Source organism: Protobothrops mucrosquamatus, unplaced genomic scaffold (genome assembly GCF_001527695.2).
Source record: "Protobothrops mucrosquamatus isolate PMUCROS unplaced genomic scaffold, P.Mucros_1.0 scaffold4, whole genome shotgun sequence".
Taxonomy (NCBI): Eukaryota; Metazoa; Chordata; class Lepidosauria; order Squamata; family Viperidae; genus Protobothrops; species Protobothrops mucrosquamatus.
Window position 1 is genome coordinate 2,073,221 of NW_015386391.1, and position 19,229 is coordinate 2,092,449.

General features: G+C 43.5%; 1 protein-coding gene across 1 annotated transcript in view; it reads right to left on the reverse strand.

The window, feature by feature from the left end:
* Nucleotides 1–3,684: 3,684 nt before the first annotated feature.
* The window catches only part of ATP11C (ATPase phospholipid transporting 11C), a 44,470-nt gene continuing 28,925 nt past the window's right edge, over nucleotides 3,685–19,229 (reverse strand). The window contains exons 17-30 of the mRNA XM_029282948.1: nucleotides 19,036–19,139; nucleotides 18,248–18,429; nucleotides 17,143–17,394; nucleotides 16,165–16,339; nucleotides 15,827–15,929; nucleotides 15,467–15,612; nucleotides 14,569–14,628; nucleotides 12,414–12,541; nucleotides 11,999–12,134; nucleotides 11,645–11,710; nucleotides 11,214–11,317; nucleotides 10,655–10,808; nucleotides 5,349–5,453; nucleotides 3,685–3,703 (exon numbers count right to left, since the gene is read on the reverse strand). Coding sequence (XP_029138781.1) covers nucleotides 5,352–5,453; nucleotides 10,655–10,808; nucleotides 11,214–11,317; nucleotides 11,645–11,710; nucleotides 11,999–12,134; nucleotides 12,414–12,541; nucleotides 14,569–14,628; nucleotides 15,467–15,612; nucleotides 15,827–15,929; nucleotides 16,165–16,339; nucleotides 17,143–17,394; nucleotides 18,248–18,429; nucleotides 19,036–19,139 — 1,712 coding nt within the window. The 3' untranslated portion in view covers nucleotides 3,685–3,703; nucleotides 5,349–5,351. The remainder of the gene's footprint in view (nucleotides 3,704–5,348; nucleotides 5,454–10,654; nucleotides 10,809–11,213; nucleotides 11,318–11,644; nucleotides 11,711–11,998; nucleotides 12,135–12,413; nucleotides 12,542–14,568; nucleotides 14,629–15,466; nucleotides 15,613–15,826; nucleotides 15,930–16,164; nucleotides 16,340–17,142; nucleotides 17,395–18,247; nucleotides 18,430–19,035; nucleotides 19,140–19,229) is intronic.

A 19,229-nucleotide genomic window follows, 5' to 3' on the forward strand; every position in this document is an offset into this window, starting at 1 on the left:
CGAGCAGGGGGTTGGACTAGAAGACCTCCAAGGTCCCTTCCAACTTCCTCCTTTTTCTCCTCCTCCTCCTGTTATTGTTATTGCTGGGTATCCAGCAAACTCTGGATATCCCTCGAAAGCCAGTAAATTTTAAGAGATTGGCAAACTGACTTGCTTTCTCCATTAACATTTCTGTCACGTGTCCTTAATTTGAAGTGATGTTGACTGCCCGTAAAACGGGCAGGTAAATATTTTCATATCTGGATGACTTCATACTTGCGACTTCACACGTTATGACTTCACACTTACCATAAAAACAGGACCGCCGTGGCTTGTGTACAAGAAGTTTACCCGCAACACCCCAACGCCCCCCCTTGAAACCGAGGTCATCTTGGGTGACAGATGTAGTTAAAACTCATCATCAGAACATACCAAAGTTTATTGATCATTTCAAAAGAAAAGTCAAAAAAATTGTAATGAAAAAAGAGCCGATTGCATTCATAAAATTTAACATTCCACGATTATTGTATAAAGCAACATGAATATATAAAATCACAGTTGAAGTGATTAACATAGTCCTGGGTTGTGTTTTTTTTTTTTTTTTGCAAGCTGAAAAATGCACCTTAAAATCTTTACAGAATGTTTACACCCCAGCTCTGACTGTTCCCCATATTTACACATCCTCTTTCTTATATATATATATACACACACACACACGTGTGTGTATATATATATGTGTGTGGTATATTTACATATATTTTCCTTCTGCTTTCTAATTTGCAAAGATCCATTGCTGGTTTGGTCAGCTGAGTACTCTCAAACTGACCACTAGTCTCTGAGCCTATACGGCTGAATTTCTAATTATTTTAGCTCACTGAGATAGACAGTCTTCAGTTAACTAACAAACTGGCAGAGAGGAGCACACCCAAAGCAGATTTCATTATCTAACTTGGGCAGAAAAGTGAGTGCCATCCAAATTGGAGGAGACAGAATTGTCCCTGATTGTGCCAAGTCAGAACGGAACATCCTCTGTTTACCATGATTTGTTATCTAGAATGAATCACAAGCTTTGATTAAAACCTATCCTTTAAAAAAAAAAAAAAAAAGTGGGGGGGAATAATGATTATTTTTGCTGTGATGTTTCTCTAGTGGCAAACAGCAAAATTCCAGATGGATCAGAATAACGTAAAAAATGTCAAGTATCCCCCAAAGGGATGGGCAGGTTTTCATCCAGAGCTTGTGGTTTTAAAACTATATAATTGCATTTTTGTCATGCAGCAAAACTGGGGAAAATGTCCCTCCCCCCCTATTTTTAACCTAGCTCTTTTTTGGGATAGGAAGACAACCAAAATGGAAACCGAATGAGCATTCTCCTGGCTTTGTTTGAACGATAGGCTAATTCTCAAACTCCCTAGTATTTTTGTTGTTATTTTTTTTTAAAAAAAGAAATATACCCTTCCCCCGTTCCCCAATTAAACATGGATACAGGAGTGGTTTTTGGTTACAAGCATCAGGAAATCAATGTAAACATCAAGACCAAACAAGTAGTTTTTTTTTAAGTTGGAAAAAAAATGTGGTTAGTTGATATCCTGCAGGCTTTTTCATTTTCCTTTTTTTTAAAGTTCTATTTGGACTTGGGTTCAGGTCTCCATTGTTCCTTTGGGGAGGGGAGGACAAAAGGGTGTTCTTAGCTTGTTAGCCTTTTGCAAGGTTGAAAAAAATGCAGCTTATTTGTCAACACACTGAAAATGAAATTGCTCTTGGATGATGGTGGGGTGTGTGTGTTTTGTTTCTAAAGGGCAACAGAAACAGTTCATTTTGTCTCCATCTCAGCAATAATTATGTGCGTTAAGGGCACTCATAGTAATTTATCACATCCCTTGTTCTTCAGGGCTATACAAACCTTTTTTCTGTCCATGTCCTACTACCAACACACTCTGAATATCTTCAGCCTTGGTTTGCTGGGGAAGAACTGGCTCTACACATCCAAACTTTGACTCTTTCGAAATCCAACTTAGATCTTCCTCCATCACGGCTCGCGTTGCCACGAACACTTTGTGGGAAATTTCACTGATGCCACCGTTGGTGTCAGAAGGAGAGGTTTTTTTTTCATGCTGCAAAGGACTCTGTCAATTTGCCTGTGAATACATGCTTTGCTGCTCTACTCATGCAAATAGGCCTTGTGTTTGCTTTTTCTTAGGTGCCTCAAAAGATTTTACAGGACACCTTCAAAGGATGTGTAGATCGGTTGTGAAGATGTGGCATGCCTTGGAGAAAAAGTGGACCAGATGGTCGTGATTAAATAGCCCAAATTGGGCTGTAGGGAACAGATGAACACTCTAATCCAAAGATTAAGGTGGATGGATCCTTGGCCAATGGTAGATGAATCCAGGAAGGCCCAAACAAAACCAGGGCTGTTTGGGTCTAACACAACTCCTTTGATAATCCATATTGTCTCGAGTGGGTGACCAGATAGTCACCTGCTTCTTTTCTTCTTCTGAGCAAAGTCTTAGAAAAGTAGGGTGCCTCTAGCAACTTGACCTCTGTTTCCATACTAATCGGTGACAAAACATTGATGTGAAGATCCCAGATGTTTTGTAAAGCAACGTGCTAACACATCCAGAATGTATTGCTTAAGTATTCGTTCTTCCCTTTTGTACACAACAAAAAAAGTTTTGGGTTGGTGGTAGCCAACTAATACAGCCCAACAGAGACGTAGACCTTATCTCCTCTCAGACCTCCCACAAGTTTTAGAAGGGGACAGAATTTGCACGGCAAAAGATGACAAGCCCAATCTACCACTGGCCAAGTCTTGTACTCATGATGTTCTAACATCCAAAGTTCTTCCAGTGTTCCACAAGACCAGGATAGTCCAGTGGAAAAAAAAAAAAGAGAGGGTTGAAGCCCAGGCACTTTAACCAGCATGCTCTTCTGAAAATAAACGGACCTTGATTTGGATTGTGTGAAAGCCTCAAGCCAGAGGGAACAAAAGGATTGCAGAGGTGAGATTTTGGTGCATCTCATTAGCTTTCGGGAGTTTTCCCATTGTGTGTGTTTTTTTTATTAAAAAAGTGGCTTTTATTACATCCTCGTGGGTGCTTGCAGAAAAAGTGAATTAGCAGCGAACATGTCTCTCCACTTTTCCTTAATAAAACCAGTTTGGTTAGGAAGAGGAGGGGGGAAAAAAGATATATTTCATGACCCAATTTGTTGGTAGAAGAATGGAAACACCGTGAGTGCAAGGAAGCAGGCTAGACAATGCGAAGAGACATAGTCCAACTTTACGCTTGCAAAGTGAGAATTAAAATCTGTGCTCTTTTACTGGTTCAGAAGGGAAAGCCCAAAGCTAGAAAATTGTCATTTTTTTTCCTCGCTGATAACCCACTGCAAAACAGAAGCTGTGTCCTTTGTTTCAAAGGTCCCAAATCTCTCTTGATTTTCACAATCAAAATGGCCAGTTGGGGTCCTCAGGGCTGGCATTAAGAGGGTAGTGGGAGAGATCAACCACAAGTCTTCCGGATTTTGCACCCAGTTTTAAAAAGGCAAAACAAACCAATGTCCCTTTTTTTTTTCCCAAACAGCAGAATTATAATTGTTGCATTTGAAGAATCCTGAGATGGCGTTCAGCCAGATGTGTGAGGGCCTCTCTGGGTTTCACTTCTGCAGAATGGCTGTTCTCTAGCTGCTTGTATGAAACCAGCATCGGCAACTCCGAAGGGTCGGGCTGTTTAAAATCAGACAGGCAGACAGACAGACACACACACACCACACACACACAAACACAGGAGAGAGGGAAAGAGAGTCATTTAGCCACATTGCTGCTACTGCTGCTGTTACCGTGGTTTGCAAAGACACACAAAATGATCAGGTATTTGGGCTGCACGCCAACACATATTAGATTTATAATACTTCAGGAGGAAAAGAACATTGTAATTTCCAGAGAAAGGGAAAAAGAATGCCAAAAATGTATTTTCAGTGAAAGAAATATGCAATTAATCTTTGGGTTATTATCGAATGAGCGCTGAGATTTTTAACTGCTGGTAAGGCAGTTCAGAGTTTTGATGAACTAATCAGCTATGAACTCTACTAAGTTATACTATAAAAACAGAAGACCCCAAATTCAGAGAAGTTGTAAATTTGAGGGAAGAAGAAATAATGAAATCTCGATGGAATCAACCTTCCCAAAGTCAAAGACACTCTGTGCATTTTAACAAAACAATGCAGTGGTATGATTTGCGTCCATGTTAAGGGCAACCTGTCAACCTGTCAGTCAAGCTAAAAGGGAGCATTTCAATAGTAGCTATGATTAAATAGATTCTAGGCTTGCCCTCCTAGGACATGATCAACTTGACCGTCTTGAGTCCTCTCGGGGGTTCGCTTACCTTAAAAGGAGCTAAATCTAAGTTGGTTTGATGGCCTGCTGGTAGCTTATATAGAAACAAAATGAAAAAGGATTACATCCATTTTTCATTCCACATGCATCACCTTAATCTAGATTTTGTTCCAAATTAATGTAAATGGTTGTCCCATCTCTTCTTAAAAACCTCCAGTGTTGGCGCACCTAGAACTTCTGGAGGCAAGTTGTTCCACTAATTGTTCTGTCAGGAAATTTCTCCTTAGTTCTAGGTTGCTTCTCTCCTTGATTTTCTTCCATCCGTTGCTTCTTCTCCTGCCTTCAGGTGCTTTGGAGAATAGCTTGACTCCCTCTTCTTTGTGGCAGCCCCTCAAATATTGGAAGACCTCTATCATGTCACCCTAGTCCTTCTTTTCATTAAATTAGACATACCCAATTCCTGCAACCGTTCTTCATATGTTATAGCCTTCGGTCCCCTAATCATCTGTGTTGCATCTTGATTACCCTGATTAATTACCTTGATCACCTTGATTAATTTTGATTAGAGATGACAAAACTTTGGAAATACCATGTGAGCGTGGACAACTGGCATCTACAAGACTAGAGGAGAGGGAGGGTTGAGGATCTGGTGCAGAAGATAAACATTATAAAAGCGGGGAACCTACAGCACAAAGTGGACAATCACGTCCCTTGAACTTCTGAGCCAGTAGCAGAACACGTCCATCCTTCCTAAGCCAATAGACCCTTTTTATGTGCAACCCAGGGGCTGCAAAAACTTAACACATATTTTGATGCTCTCAAATGTGCCATAGAAGCTCGCATCAAAACGAGGCCTTCCAATTTTAATTTTTATTATAAAATTACGGCAGGCGACGCACTTGTGTTCTGCTGGGCTAAGATAGTATCACGACAGCTGAGATTAAAGAATCATATCCAGATATATATTCAACTGATTCCAGGAATCACTTGGTTATTTTCATGCCTTCCAGAGGAGCTTTTGGGAGGAGGGAAATACCTGTTACGACATATTAGATGTTTCTGAGAACGCCCTTAAAAGCAGAGGCCTGACCGATGGTCTCTCTGGTGCTGAATCCCTTGCAATTTTTCTGCGGGGTCTTCTCTGCAAACGGCGAGGCAAAAATAAAATGAAGGATATGAGCGGGCATTTCTGTTTTAAACAGTGAGGTTTGGCATTGAAAAACAAATTTGGTTCCTCAATATGAAACTAAAAGGAAGTAAAAATGAAAGGTTAAGAGAAACCCACAATGATGTCTAAGAGACCTTTTGTTTGGAACCGGAGACAAATTTGGTTGCCACTTTGCTTTTTGTTTGGATGGGAAGAGCTTCCCATCAACAAGAACCTCCTGGTTCAACAAAGGCCAGGGCAGTATTTCTCAACCTCAGCAACTTTAAGATGGGTGGACTTCAACTCCCAGAATTCTCCTAACTGGAACTCGGTATATTGAAACTCTTGGTTCCCTGGTCAACTTCAGCAACTTTAAGATGGGTGGACTTCAACTCCCAGAATTCTCCTAACTGGAGAATTCTGGGAGTTGAAGTCCACCCATCTTAAAGTTACTGAAGTTGACCAGGGAACCAAGAGTTTCAATATACTGAGTTCCTTTTACTGTAGAAATTAGAAATTTGCCCTAATAGTCAATCTTCCTTTCTTTTGGATGTAGCCCGACAGTTGGCCAACAGGTTAACAGGAACTGACTAGTTCAAATTGTAGCAAAGCGTGGCAATGACCACGGAGCTTGGCCAGATTATGAAGGATCTGGATTGGATCTGGCTAGAGTTTGACCTAAAGAAGAGGCTGTCCATATTCGATCAACAGAAGAGAATCTTCTCCACAATGGACTTGGCTGTCTTGCAGAACGTTTCCATCTGTATGGTTGGTTCCTAAACTATACCTGAAGCAAAGTCCCACCAGTAGCTTATTTTTAATTTTTGTCTTGGTCTGCAAATTATTATTTAGGGTTATAGTGGTCATCTTTTCATTCGTGCTTTTAAGCATTTCCCTGATTTGTATAGATCTCTTTTCATTTAGAGTTGGCACATTTCTACAGAACAGGACATACAATTGATTCACGTTAAGTCAAGAAGTTTATTCTGGAATTTGCAACCTTCTATTTGGATCCTGCCAACCATCTGTAGCCCATCACTACTAAAATCACCAGCTATCTTCCATCCACAGCTTTGGGACAATACCTGCAAACCTACCTTTGCTTCACAGGCTGCTGGACTATCAACAGTCATTGCATTCAGAAACACGTCTGAATGCACGCAAAACCTCACTTTGCTTATTGGAAGAATTCTTGATGTAACTTCTCCCAATTTCACACGGTCGAAAGTAGTAAGGAAGATGTCTCCAGATGCTGAAGGAGAAAGTGCTGGTAGTCCTCTGAATGTGAGGTATCCAGTCTTTGCAAACTACACCATCCAAGTGAAAAGCTGCTGTCCTTGCCTTGCTAGACTACCTTTTAACTAGCAAAGACTCCTCCCCATTTTTTAAAAAATGCTTCCAGAATTTTGAAATAATAATAGGAAAACTTTGTAGCCTGGCTTTTAGATTTTGGCTGTGGTTTGTTCTCCAAGCTTGTTTCAATATAATTCCTGAATGTTTCGTTGCCAAACTAGGTAACATCATCAGCAAGATTTTCTTCTCCTATTTCTCTTTAGCTCACAACTGACCACACTGGCACATAAGACGCTTATGAGTTTGGTAACGAAACGTTCAGGAATTATATTAAAACAGGCTTGGAGAACAAACCACAGTCAAAATGCTTCCAGAATGCTAAGATGTTAGCCTTTCAGCCTGGAGTGGCCCCATCATTTCTATCCTTTTGAGACACCATCTCTGCTTCTTACTGCAAAGGCAACCTTGGTGGCCTCTATCATTTGATCCCCAGCAGGGATTCGGGAGCAAAACCATCCAGTACACTTAATTTTGGCACATGAGTGCAGAGGGCTGCTTCCTCCTGCAGATGCTGGAATTGCAATTTCACGACAAACTACCCTCCAAAACAGCAGCTGGATCGGTGATGACATGGGCAGGGAAGGAAAGAGGGCGGAGATGGAGGGGAAAAAAAAAAAGGAATGGCAATTAAGCAGGGCTTTGGAACTGCAGCAAATATATGAAGTGTTCCTTCTTTTTTAAAAAAAAAGAAAAGAAAAAGAAAAAGAAAAAAAAGCAAAGCAAAGCAGAATGCAAGGGAGACAGATAAGCGCATTATCAAAAGGTCAGACGCGCGGAAAGAAAGCAAAGGAGCGACTGCGGCGATTGGCAGCTTATTAAAAAGAAGAAAATCACCTTATTCATTCAGAGAAACTGTGATTACTGGAGGTTTGAGAGAGGACGAAGATAGTAGATGTTCCCGAGGAAGGAAGACGCCGGGTTACCTGGTTCACGACGAGACAAAAGGAAAGTGGGAAATTGGAGAGAGAGAGAGAGAGAGAGAGAGAAAGAGAAAAGAGAGAGGGAGGGAGGGAGGGAGAGAGAGAGAAAATCAGGCAGGTGGAAAAAGCAGGACAAAAAATAATATATTACAAATTAGGTTGGTTTTTTTTTTACTCCGGTATGTTTTTTTTTTAATGGAGGAAAAGTACTGATAATAAAAGTTGGGAACGGAAAGGACGTGTTAGAAAGAAACTGCGAGGTTAGGGACGGGGGCCAGGCAGCTTTTGATAGGAAGGCTGTCAGTCACTATGGCATCACAATGGCGATTTCCAACCCGGAGGAATAACAGGCCTCTTTCTGCACGGCGTTGCCTCTCTTGCCGTAGTCAAAACTTGAGAATTTAACTCTCTGCAAACCTGGAGTTTGGCACAGTCGGTCAAATGGGAAGCCAGACGATTGAGGCAACTTCTTCAGCGGCACCTCACGTCTGGGGAAGCGTGCTCTTGGACAGAGAGGCTCTATTTAAAGTTCTGGAGATCTGTCCTGCTGTGTAATGGGTCAGAGAGAGTCTATGGAGATTCTCCGATCATCCAGGTCATGGTTGTCCCAAAGATGCTTTTCCGAAAGGCAACTGGACTTTCTTGTTTGTTTGTTTGTTTCTTTGAAAGCGTTTCGCTTCTTCAATTCTGACTTCAAACCAACCAAAGAAGTTTCTTGGATGAGAAGCGAAACGCTTTCAAAGAGACAATCTGAAAGGCCTCCAGGCTGGGGGTCACCATCACTTTCAGGCTGCAGTAGGTCCACTAAGGAAGGGTCAGGCAAGTCCAGCCCGGAAAGATTAGGGAACTCTGCTTTAAAGAAGCGCTTCTCAACCATAGCACTTTGAAGCTGCATGGACTTCGACTCCCAGAATTCCCCAGCCAGCATGGAGTTCTGGGAGTCGAAGTCCACCCAGCTTAGAGGTGCAAAGATAGAGAAACACAGCTTCGATCCGTCTAAGGTGATGGCCCTTGGCAGATTTCAAAGCTTCATTATGCATCGGGTAGAGAAACGGCGGTAGGGTCTTGCACCAGGGCAGGGGTTGAACTAGATGACCACTGGGTTCCTTCCAGCTCTTAGGTTCCATGAGAAGGGACTCTCCCTTTCGTCCATACCTCCCACCAGAAGGTCATCCCAACCCCACCAGAGATGGCTCTACAGGGGATGGGAAACATCTCTCATTGCTCTCCAGTTGCAATTTGGCAACAATTTTGTGTTGCAGTCCCGTCCTCCCTTCTCTTCCTTTGGCTCTTTTCAGATTGGAAATGTGAGGACATGAGCATTGTCTCCATGAAGAGAGACAGAACCATACCACAGATAGTCCTTCCGTAGCCTCCATTTTTTAGAAAAAGCAAAACATTGTGTTTTCACTTTGCTCTCCCCTCCTTCCTGTTTTATGGTTTTTGCTGCTTTTGTCTTTGGTTAGAAGTTGGGTGGCTATATAAATGTTTTGTATTTTAAATAAATTGTATACTCTAGCAAAAACTATTCTTCCAACATATTCTTTGTGTAAAGTTTACTGGAAAACTACATTACAAGCCAACACAAAGCAGAGGTCTCCGTTTTACAACTCCCTGTAACAAAACCACTCCCTCCCTCCAAAAGACCCCGCTAACACGTCAAACGGACAAAATCCCTCTGGACAGTCCCAACTGCAACACCTTAAAAGACAAAATAATAAAAATAATGTCTTGCATTCATGCTCAAGTATGGACCAAAACCTCAGCGCCTTAGTTGATCTTAGTGTAGTGAAATCCCAGTTAAGGTTTCAGTCTCAAGCTTTGCATTTTCTCTCTCTCCTCAACTAACCACACCTACATGGCCTCCTCTTTTCCCTTCTCAGGTGTAACCCCCAATGGCTCCTCCTACCTACGCGGCCTCAAACCAAGCTCGGGAGTAACCAGATTTCTCCTTTCCCAGCTGTTTCTGAAACAAACTCCAGATAAGGCTGGAGAAGGAAATTAATGAACGCACCAGCCGTGACTATGCTCCTAAGTTTCAGAACGGCTGTTTTCAGCCACAGTTCTTTTGGGTTCCTTGTCTCCAGGATCCCAAATCTGGAAAAAAATAAAACTGGCTGGAAACGGCAGATTGATCAGCACAACCCACAACACTGGCAGTGGACTCTTCATTGAGACTCAAAGCTTCATTGCAAAGCGTGGGATGTTGAGAAAGAGAGAGAAACTCAGCCCCCCTAAGGAGACCACCTTTAAAAATTCAACCGGCATGTTTTGGGGATCTGCTCTCCTGCAGAGGAGAGAGGAAAAGCAGAGTGCTCAGATTTCAACTGGTTGAGGGCCTCCTAGACTGGAGGTCCCCAACCTTGGCCATTTTATGACTTGAGGACTTCAACTCCCAGAATTCCTCAGACAGAATTCTGGGAGTTGAAGTCCACAAATCGTAAAGTGGGCAAGGTTGGCGACCCCTGTCTTAGACTAAATTCTTCTTCCTTGAAAACAAGGCACAGAGAGAAATATCTACCCTGGACTTGGTTCCAGCTGAATTCCCTAGAAGGCAAAGTTTGAATGGGAGGTTGTAATTCTGGAAAAAATAAAACCTCTCCTTTTCAGACCGGTCCTGATCTGGATGGATTCTACCAGGATGATACGGTGGATGGCTAATCTATCTTCAGACAGAAAGATGGGGACTGCTAAACACTAGCTACCCTTCTGTTTGCTTGTCCGCTGTAGCTGAGTTGAACCAGATGGGAATTGTTTGAACATTCAAGAGAAAGAAAGAAAAAAGAAAAAAATAGATTTTTCTTTTAAACAAAACAAAACACAACAACTGCAGGGAACACCTGTCCGTGATTTCGCTTGAGGCCTGGCTTAGAAGAGTGGGATCCATTCTTCAACTTCACAGCCTTTCTGCTCCACTCTTACCTCGCTGCTTTTCCTTTTCAGGTGTCTAAAGACGAGGCCGATGACCTCGGGGAGGAGGGAAACGAAGATCAGGCAGATGATCGCCAGCCAGGAGGAGGCGAAGGACAGCAGCTGGGCGAAAACGTGATGCATCCGTTGCTGCTTCAAGAAAGGCCTGGGAGGAACGGAAGAAGGGAGTGAGGAAAAAGCTCCGAAGAGACCGTCCCTAGTTTCTCAGATGGCGGGAAAGTTCTGCTGATTCTGTCGTTCTAATTTTACATTAAAGTAGAATTCGCTCATCTGGTTGGGAGGCTTGTCTCGTTCATCCCGTAAGGATGACACATTCCCCATCCTGGCCCTCTGAGATGGTCATCTCTGAAGCCACTTCAATTTGGAGGGCATTTTTGAGGAGAAAAGACGAACCACCTCCAACATTTTCTTCCAAGCCTCAGAGATAGCTTATGCTTATTAAAGTAGGGTGTCCATCCATTTCAAAATGGCTTAAAGGTTAGGAATCTTCAGAGGAGTTGGTGAAGGGACCACCCTGTGCTGGTGACCCGTGAAGTCTTAGTATGCTTACCAAATGATGCCTCCCCAGAAGAAGGAGAAAAAGACATAGAAAATCAAGGACCCCCAGATGACAAAGTGGTTCATCCATGTCCAGAACCGAGTATCTAATGCCAGCTATGAAAAAAGGAAACAAGAAATTTAACATTCCTACCTCGACTTCACATTGCACTGATTTTTACTGATCCTAATCAAAATCATCACCAGCACCTTCAGGCTGGCCCATTCAAGATGAGTTGGCTTCCCTGTCATCTGGTGGGCCTTGAGGACAGGCGTCACTGAGATCAGGGCAAGAATTTAATCTCACCAGGATCTGTAATATCAGACCCAGCCTGTCAAAGGTGACTGTAATAATAATAATAATAATAATAATAATAATAATAATAATAATAATAATAATAATAATAATAATAATAATAATAATAATAATAATAGAGTGCTAACCTTTAGTGTGACTGTAAAGACCAAGACAGTGAAAACCATCGTTCCAAATGTCCAGAGCCCTGCCATCTGAAAAACATGACGTCAAAACTTGCAATTAAGAAATACTGCTGGATTCTGCCTTGAAAACAACAGTACCTGTTAAGATAAATACAGGTTTAAAATAAATACACTTTAAATAAGATGCAGCCAGAGGGAACATTGACTGGATGTAAGGAAGTACGTTACCTATTCCTTTATAGGCGCATCAAAGAGATAGAGGTAACATTATGGCCTGTGTTGCCACATACAAACACACACCTACCAAGCACACACACAAATGCACTATTACAAAGAATTGGGTCTGTCAGACCTCACCTTTCCATTGTCCTCTATAGAGGCAGATTGAAAAAGGAAGTAAGCACCAAAAAAAAAGACGCAACCATCAAAAAGGCCCAGGAAGGTCCAGTAGACGAAAGGCTTCAACTGGAGCATAGCGTTGTCAGAAACATTCCTAGCAAGAAAAACACAAATTTGGACCTCAAATACAGGCCAGGACATCAGAAATGCAAGCTACTTCCAAAAAAAAGTCTTCAAAAGGAAAAATGGAGCAGATCAGAAAGACCTTAAGAAGATAGGTTCAGCAAAATAAGACCAAGTTCCCACTTTGGAGCTGTTCTGAGACTTTGCTGGAGGAGGAGGAGGAGGAGGAGGAGTGTGGGAAGGAAGAAAGGAAGGAAGGAGAGAAAGAGAAGGAGAAGGAGGAGGAAAAGGAGAAGGAGATCATACTCACAAATACAACTTTGGGAAAGTCATCAAGACATCAATAGGGACGTGCTGTTCCAGGAGACTGTAGGCCACAATTGGCAGAGAGGTGAAGCAGATGTTGAACATAGTCAGGTAAGCCGCATCATAGAGAGGCTGGAGTGAAAAAGAGAAGGACTTGAGCATGATATATTGCATCTGGCTTCCTGAATAAAGGAGGATAAGCACCATTCGTGGTTTCCTGAAATGCCCAGAGTGAGCTGCGAGAAAAATATAACCTTGACTTTTTTCTCAGCATAGACCTGCTACGATTCATCAACCCGATCACCAGCAAGACTACATCTTGGGGCGAGACAATCACTCTGTGTTGTTCTTGTTTGGCAAAATGCCTTGAAACCTTTTGAGGAACAAGCCAGAAGCAACCGAAGGCAGCGTGTCAGCATTGTTCCGTCCCACTTGCAACGTTCCAAGACCTGGAAAGTACGAAACCAGCTCTCTCCGAAGCAGCAAAATCACGCTCACGAGTCCAGCTGGGATAGGACCTGGTGGAACCGTGCATCTGTTTGCTCATTATCTCCTCCCAAATGAGATTTTCCAGAACAATGGCCCTTTGGCAAGCCCTGCTAATGAGGCAGCTCCTCACCTAACTAAGGAAGACAATCAGGCAGGCAGAGGAAGGAGAAGGAGGACTCCTTCTTGGTGAAAGCAGCAAAAAAAACCAACAACAACCCTGAAGCCTTCAGAGGGCAGCTGCAGGCCACTTCCTTCTCCTTCTCCAACCACGATGGGGACAGCTGTGAAACGGCGGCGGTGCCTCGGCTCATTCAGGGAACAATCGTTCAAACCTGCAATGGCTTGGACTTCTCCCGCACAACAGCTTCTCCTCCGTTCACACCTGCCCTTTGCAGGAGAGTCAGTTCAATGCCGGAGTGGTTTGAGGCTGCAAGTGGATTCTTTTGTTGCCCTGGGGTCTTTTTCCCCCCAAAAGGAGGGAGGGAGGGAGGGAGGGAGGGAGAGGGTTGCCCGCAGCTGCCTTTTGCTCTTGAGAAAAGGACAAAGAGGGAGGCTGAAGGAGCAGCTTCTCTGGGCTTGGCGAGAGGAAGTGTTAAAAAAAAAAAGAAGACGACAAAATGAAAGGCATTCTCTATACAACTGGAGAAAGCTTCTTCTCCCAGTCGTCCAAGCTGGGAAAGGCTACAGACTGGGCCCTCCTTCACAAAAAGAACACCAAGCTTCCAGTCCCCAGACGTGCAAGAATTTTTGTCACCCCAAATTACAGGTAGTCCTTGACTTATGACTACAACTGATCCCGGAATTTTGGTGGTTAACTTGTGGCAATTGTGGAATCGCCATATGACTGGGTTCGATCTTATGTAACCCTTTTCGGGCAGCTGTTAAATGGATCACAGGGTGACCAAGTGGACCATGTGGTTGTTAAGTCCAAATCCAGCTTATCCAATGGGCATTTTTGGCCTCAAAATGGCAAAAAAATGTTATAAAGTTGGAAGGGACCTTGGAGGTCATCTAGTCCAGCCCCCTGCTCAAGCAGGAGAACCCATGCCATTTCAGACAAATGGCTGTCCAGTCTCTTCTTAAAAACTTCAAATGTGTTGGAGCATTCACTGCTTCTGGAGGCAAGTCATTCCACTGGTTAATTGTTCTAACTGTCAGGAAATTTCTCCTTAGTTCTAGGTTGCTTCTCTCCTTGATGAGTTTCCATCCGTTGCTCCTTGTCCTGCCTTCAGGCGCCTTGGAAAATAGCTTGACTCCCTCTTCTTTGTGGCAGCCCCTGAGATACTGGAAGGCTGTTATCATGTCCCCCCTTGTCCTTCTCTTTGTTAAACTAGACATACCCAATTCCAGCAACCGTTCCTTATATGCTTTAGGCTCCAGTCCCCTGATCATCTTTGTTGCTCTTCTCTGCACTCTTTCCAGAGTCTTTCTAGAGTTATAAAACTTGATCACATCATCGCGAGATGCTGCAACCAGTCATAAACCTGAGATGGTTGCTGAGCACCTGAAACACAATCATGTGACTGGAGGGGCAGTACAGCAATTGTAACGTCTACATAAGTAACTTTTTTTAAGCCGATAGTTTCTTTGAACAGTCATTAAGCAATGCGTCCTAAGTTGAGGACTACTTTTTGATCACAACGTCAGTAACAACACACAGGGCCACCTACCTGCTGTGAAAAGCCGCAGAAAAACTGATATAAAAACTGTGGGAAAATGAAGCAAAGGTTCTAAAAGAAACATGGGGGGGGGGAAGGGGAGAGAGATAGACAGAAAAAAAAAACATGTTAGCAAGAAAACCAGATGATGTAAACGTTGTTTCTGCATTTAGAACTGAGAGTCAGAAGCTGCTCCCTTTAAATAGTCTATCCCAGCCTTCGGCTATCTACATTCGGCTCTCAATTCCCATCAGATTGGCATGAGGGTGGACGGTGCTTAGGTTGTTTACCATTTTTCAATCCTCTTTGTTTGTTATTCTTTATTAGTAGGTCCCATTTTGCATTAGACTTTTATGTCTTATATCTTTATATACTTTTGATGGAGTAGAGTAGAGTAGAGTGGAGTGGAGTGGAGTGGAAAATGGAATAGAATAGAATAGAATAGAATAGAATAGAATGTAGAGTAGAGGAATAGAATGGAATAGAATAGAATAGAATAGAATGCAGAGTAGAGTAGAGTAGAGTAGAGTAGAGTAGAGTAGAGTAGAGTAGAGTAGAGTAGAGTAGAGTAGAGTAGAATAACCAAACAGAAGTAATCCTCAAGTTATGACTGCAATGGAGTTTTCTAAACAATTGGTCATAAGTTGAGGACTACCTGTAGAATGGATTGGAGTAATTGAACGTCAGTGTGATGTTCACAAAGGGCGAGTGTTGCACTCCGTCATTCTGTTCACCTCATTTCACTTTTGCCCCCTACCCCAAGGATCCTGCTGGCTCTGCCACCTCCTTCCAAGCGTGTTTTGCTTCCCTATTAACCTTCTGCTGAACATCCCCCAAGGCTTGGCAGTGGCATAGTCCCCCCTGCCCACCTTCCCCTTGACCCCCGAAACCAATTTGCCATTCCCTTTACCTTATAGAAGAAATACTGTACAAGATGGGAGATTCGGACATAATACAAATGCCCGTGTGCCAAGAGCAGTCTTTTCAAGTGTTTAAACTTGGGGATGGCATAGTCGCTGTTCCGGGCGGCTTGGCGTCCCTCTTTTCCCTTGATACCTGGCCGAGGAGAAGAATGGAGCAGGTCAACCTTGCACGTCAAGAGGCCTCAATATACTGATCAGCCAGAAGTTGATATAAACTCTCTCAGCTTGGCTCCTATATGTTTGTGGAGCTCATATGCGCTGTTTCCTTTGACCGAGGGTCTCCAAACGTGGCAACTTTAAGATTTGTGGACTTCAACCTCCAGAATTCCTCAGCCAGCCATGCTTACCGATGCCCACGTGAGCTTCCAAAATCATGCTGACGTCATTGGCCCCGTCTCCAACAGACAGTGTGATGGGACTGCCTTTGGAATTCTTAACCATGCGGACGATCTGCAGGGAAGAGAGATGGATGGTGCATCAGGAGAGGTTGGTTGAGATGTTCCTCACCCAACTTTGAACCAGTTTCCCAAGGACTACACCACCCTGAAAAATGAACTCAAGACTAGACCAGACATTTGTGGCCACTGGCTTCCCAAAAGAGGTGCCTCCCCAGCAGAAAGGATGCCGTGCAAGGTTCTGCTGGGACAGGAAGTGACTTGGCTCACTACCGAGGACATTAACACACCTGAGCCTTTTGCAACGGGGCCATCCGACAGCACAAGATGGCGGTGCATTTCAGGCAAATCTGAAGGAAGATGTTCTTGTAATGGGAGAAGTTGGAATCCTGTGAAGGGTTCAGGATCAGGGAAAGGGTGGCCCCATCAATGACCAGCCCATAGTCAGAACCGGACAGCCAGTTTCTGAAACAGAAAAAGGTGACGTTGGCTGGAGACCTTGATATGACTCCAGCTGTATCCAAAAAGAGCCAAGGAGGAAAAATTGAGGATGAATGAAACTCAAGGAGTAGCAAATCCTTCTATTCTTCTGTCCGTTTTAATTCCTTTAAGAGTCAGACATGTAGGAAAATGTGTTTTATGTGCTACTTAAATGAATTAACCTTCTTTAGCTGAGAAGGAAGAGATGGAAAAATAGCATTTCTGGGTTCTCTGCAAGGAAGACATCAAGGCAGAAAAACAAGGAGAACTTAAGATATCCAGCAGCTTGGTTTAATGGGGCCAAGGCAGGTCAAACTGAGATCAGCTCTTACAATAAAAGTTGATGCACTTGGGAAAATGTGAGTTCCAAATATCTCAGGCCACAAAAGTCCATCCTCATGGATCTCTCCTCTCTCTCTACCCCTAGATCAAAGGTCTCCAAATCTGGCAACTTTAAAGACTTGTGGACTTCAACTCCCAGAATTCCTCAGCCATGGATGCTGGCTGGGGAATTCTGGGAGTTGAATTCCACAAGTCCTCAAGTTGCCAAGTTTGGAGACCCCTCCTCTTGATTATTGCAAAGTGCTGCAGTGGCAATTAGCCCATCTCCCAACCCTTCAAATCGATGCTTCTCAATCTCAGCAACTTTTAAGAGGCGTGGACTTCAGCTCCCAGAATTCCCCAGCCTGCACCTATGGCTGAGGAATTCTGGGAGTTGAAGTCCACGCTTCTTACAGTGGCTGAGGTTGAGAAACACCGCTTTGGTTACTGCTTAGGGTCCCACTCACTTCTTCCCTTGAGGCGCGTCAGTCACCAACTTTTTGTGATACTCCAGCAGCAATTCGTGAAGCTGCTCCATTTTCCTGTCCCCTTCCTCCACCGTTTTCGCTGTCAACAGCAGGAGCTCTGTGCTGGTGTGGAAGAGGCGACAAGCATAGCAGGTGGCTTGGGCCGTCTCCAGCTTGTCCCCCGTCAGCACCCAGATCTTCATGCCTGCCGCGTGAAGAGCTTCGATGGTTTCTGCTGCAAAATCCTGGAGTCTGCAGGAAAATCAGTGGAAAGGACTCAACCAATGGGTGGGGATCTTCCTCAAAGCTCGCTCTCTATTTTGCCTTTTTTCCCAAAAGGACAAATCACTGGATTTCTTTTTTTAGAAAAGGGGTCCTTCAGAACACGTAGCAAGGAAGCAGTTGAGCTACACACATCAGCCCACTGAGGACAGCAAAGACAAGAAGACTATGTAGAAGAAATCTAATCTGGATCAACACAAAATTAAAAGTGGGTCTTCTCCGTCCACTTCTCCGGGTAACCACTTAGAGGGATTTTCCCATTTTTTCAGCCTGATTTGACAAGTCAGTCTTCCCTCCCCTGACACTCTGGTCTCGAAGTCCCATCTTCTGAAGCTAGCTTAGGTACTTAACCTATCAAACATTTCTATCATGGCATCTTTGACTGGTATGAGCAGTTGTGGTTAATTATAGCATGGGGTACGTTAAATCATTCAGGTGTCAAACACTTCCTTAATTCTGGAGTGCCTTTTGGGACACCAAATTTAATTTAAAAAGCTTTTTTTTTTTTAAAAAAAAAAGTAGCACTTTGTTTATCCCTCTCCTTCCCAGAAGTCCTCTGCTCCTTGAGAAAAAGATGAGAAGGGGGTTTAATTGGGTGGTCCCCACATTTTCTGAATGCAGAAAGTTTGACAAAGAATGGTCTACAAAGCATGTCCCCTACTCATGGGGCTACTAAATGGGCAAATTCAACGTTTCGCACTTGAACAGAAGAATCTGGGCACGTTGCACCTTCATCTGATTAAAGCTGCCGATTAAAATAGATTGGGACTTCAACTGCCTGGGAAGGCACAATGGGTTATCCTAACTAGCCAGTGGGGCTTACTTGTCTTCTACAGCAGTGGAGCCGATGAGATGCATGTCCTTCTCAATTTCATCAAAGACCTTGGCCATCCTGGCTTCTCGGTTGTGTAAGGCCACGGTGGCTTCCTTAATCTGGGCCTCTAGAACTTTGTAGACTGCGGGAGGTATTTCTTTGTAGGCCACGCAGAGAGTCCGATAGCCGTCCTGAGAGACAACAAACAGAAGACGTGATCCCTGAAGCCAAGATATTCCAGAAGAGAGGCATCCAGAACCATTCTGAAATATAGTCCATCATCTCTTAAAATGGGCCAGACTGGATCAGGTGGATGACAAATGCAACCTGAAGGAAGCACGGCGCTACGAGTGAGGTCTTGAGAACATCACCCGTGTGATTCTCTCTTGGTTTGCCACCTAAGATATGAGACTCGTCCCAACCCCACTTCTTGTCTATGCTCTTGGATAATCCCCTCCATGGAAAAGAAGAACCTGGAAGCTGTAATCAAAATACCATGAAAAATGTGTCACCCATGGATAAATTGACCCACAATTTCCATGGTACTTTTGGTTAAAAATTTGAAGATCTCCTTCACTGTGGTAGTCTTCTTCCTTCTTAATTCTAAATATGCCCTCTTGAAGGAAGGAAGGAAGGAAGGAAGGAAGGAAGGAAGGAAGGAAGGAAGGAAGGAAGGAAGGGAAAAGGAGGAGGAGAAGGAGAAGTGGGAAAAGGGAAAGGGCTCCACCAATTTCTTTCCTTGGGGTTTAAGTTGAGGAGGATGGATTCCTGAACATCTACAAGCCCAGCTGACTTACCAATGCATTCTGTTCCACATGGATTTTTGTTTTTTGTGCTTCAGCCTCGGGGACCCTTGGGAAAATCGAAGAATCTGCTCCTTTGCAAAACAAGTATATTCTTCCTAAAAGACAGGGAAACAGAACATTTGGATATTAGTTAAGGGGCAGGGATACATCCATACGCAGACCTTCTTTTCTCTAGCTAGCCAAAC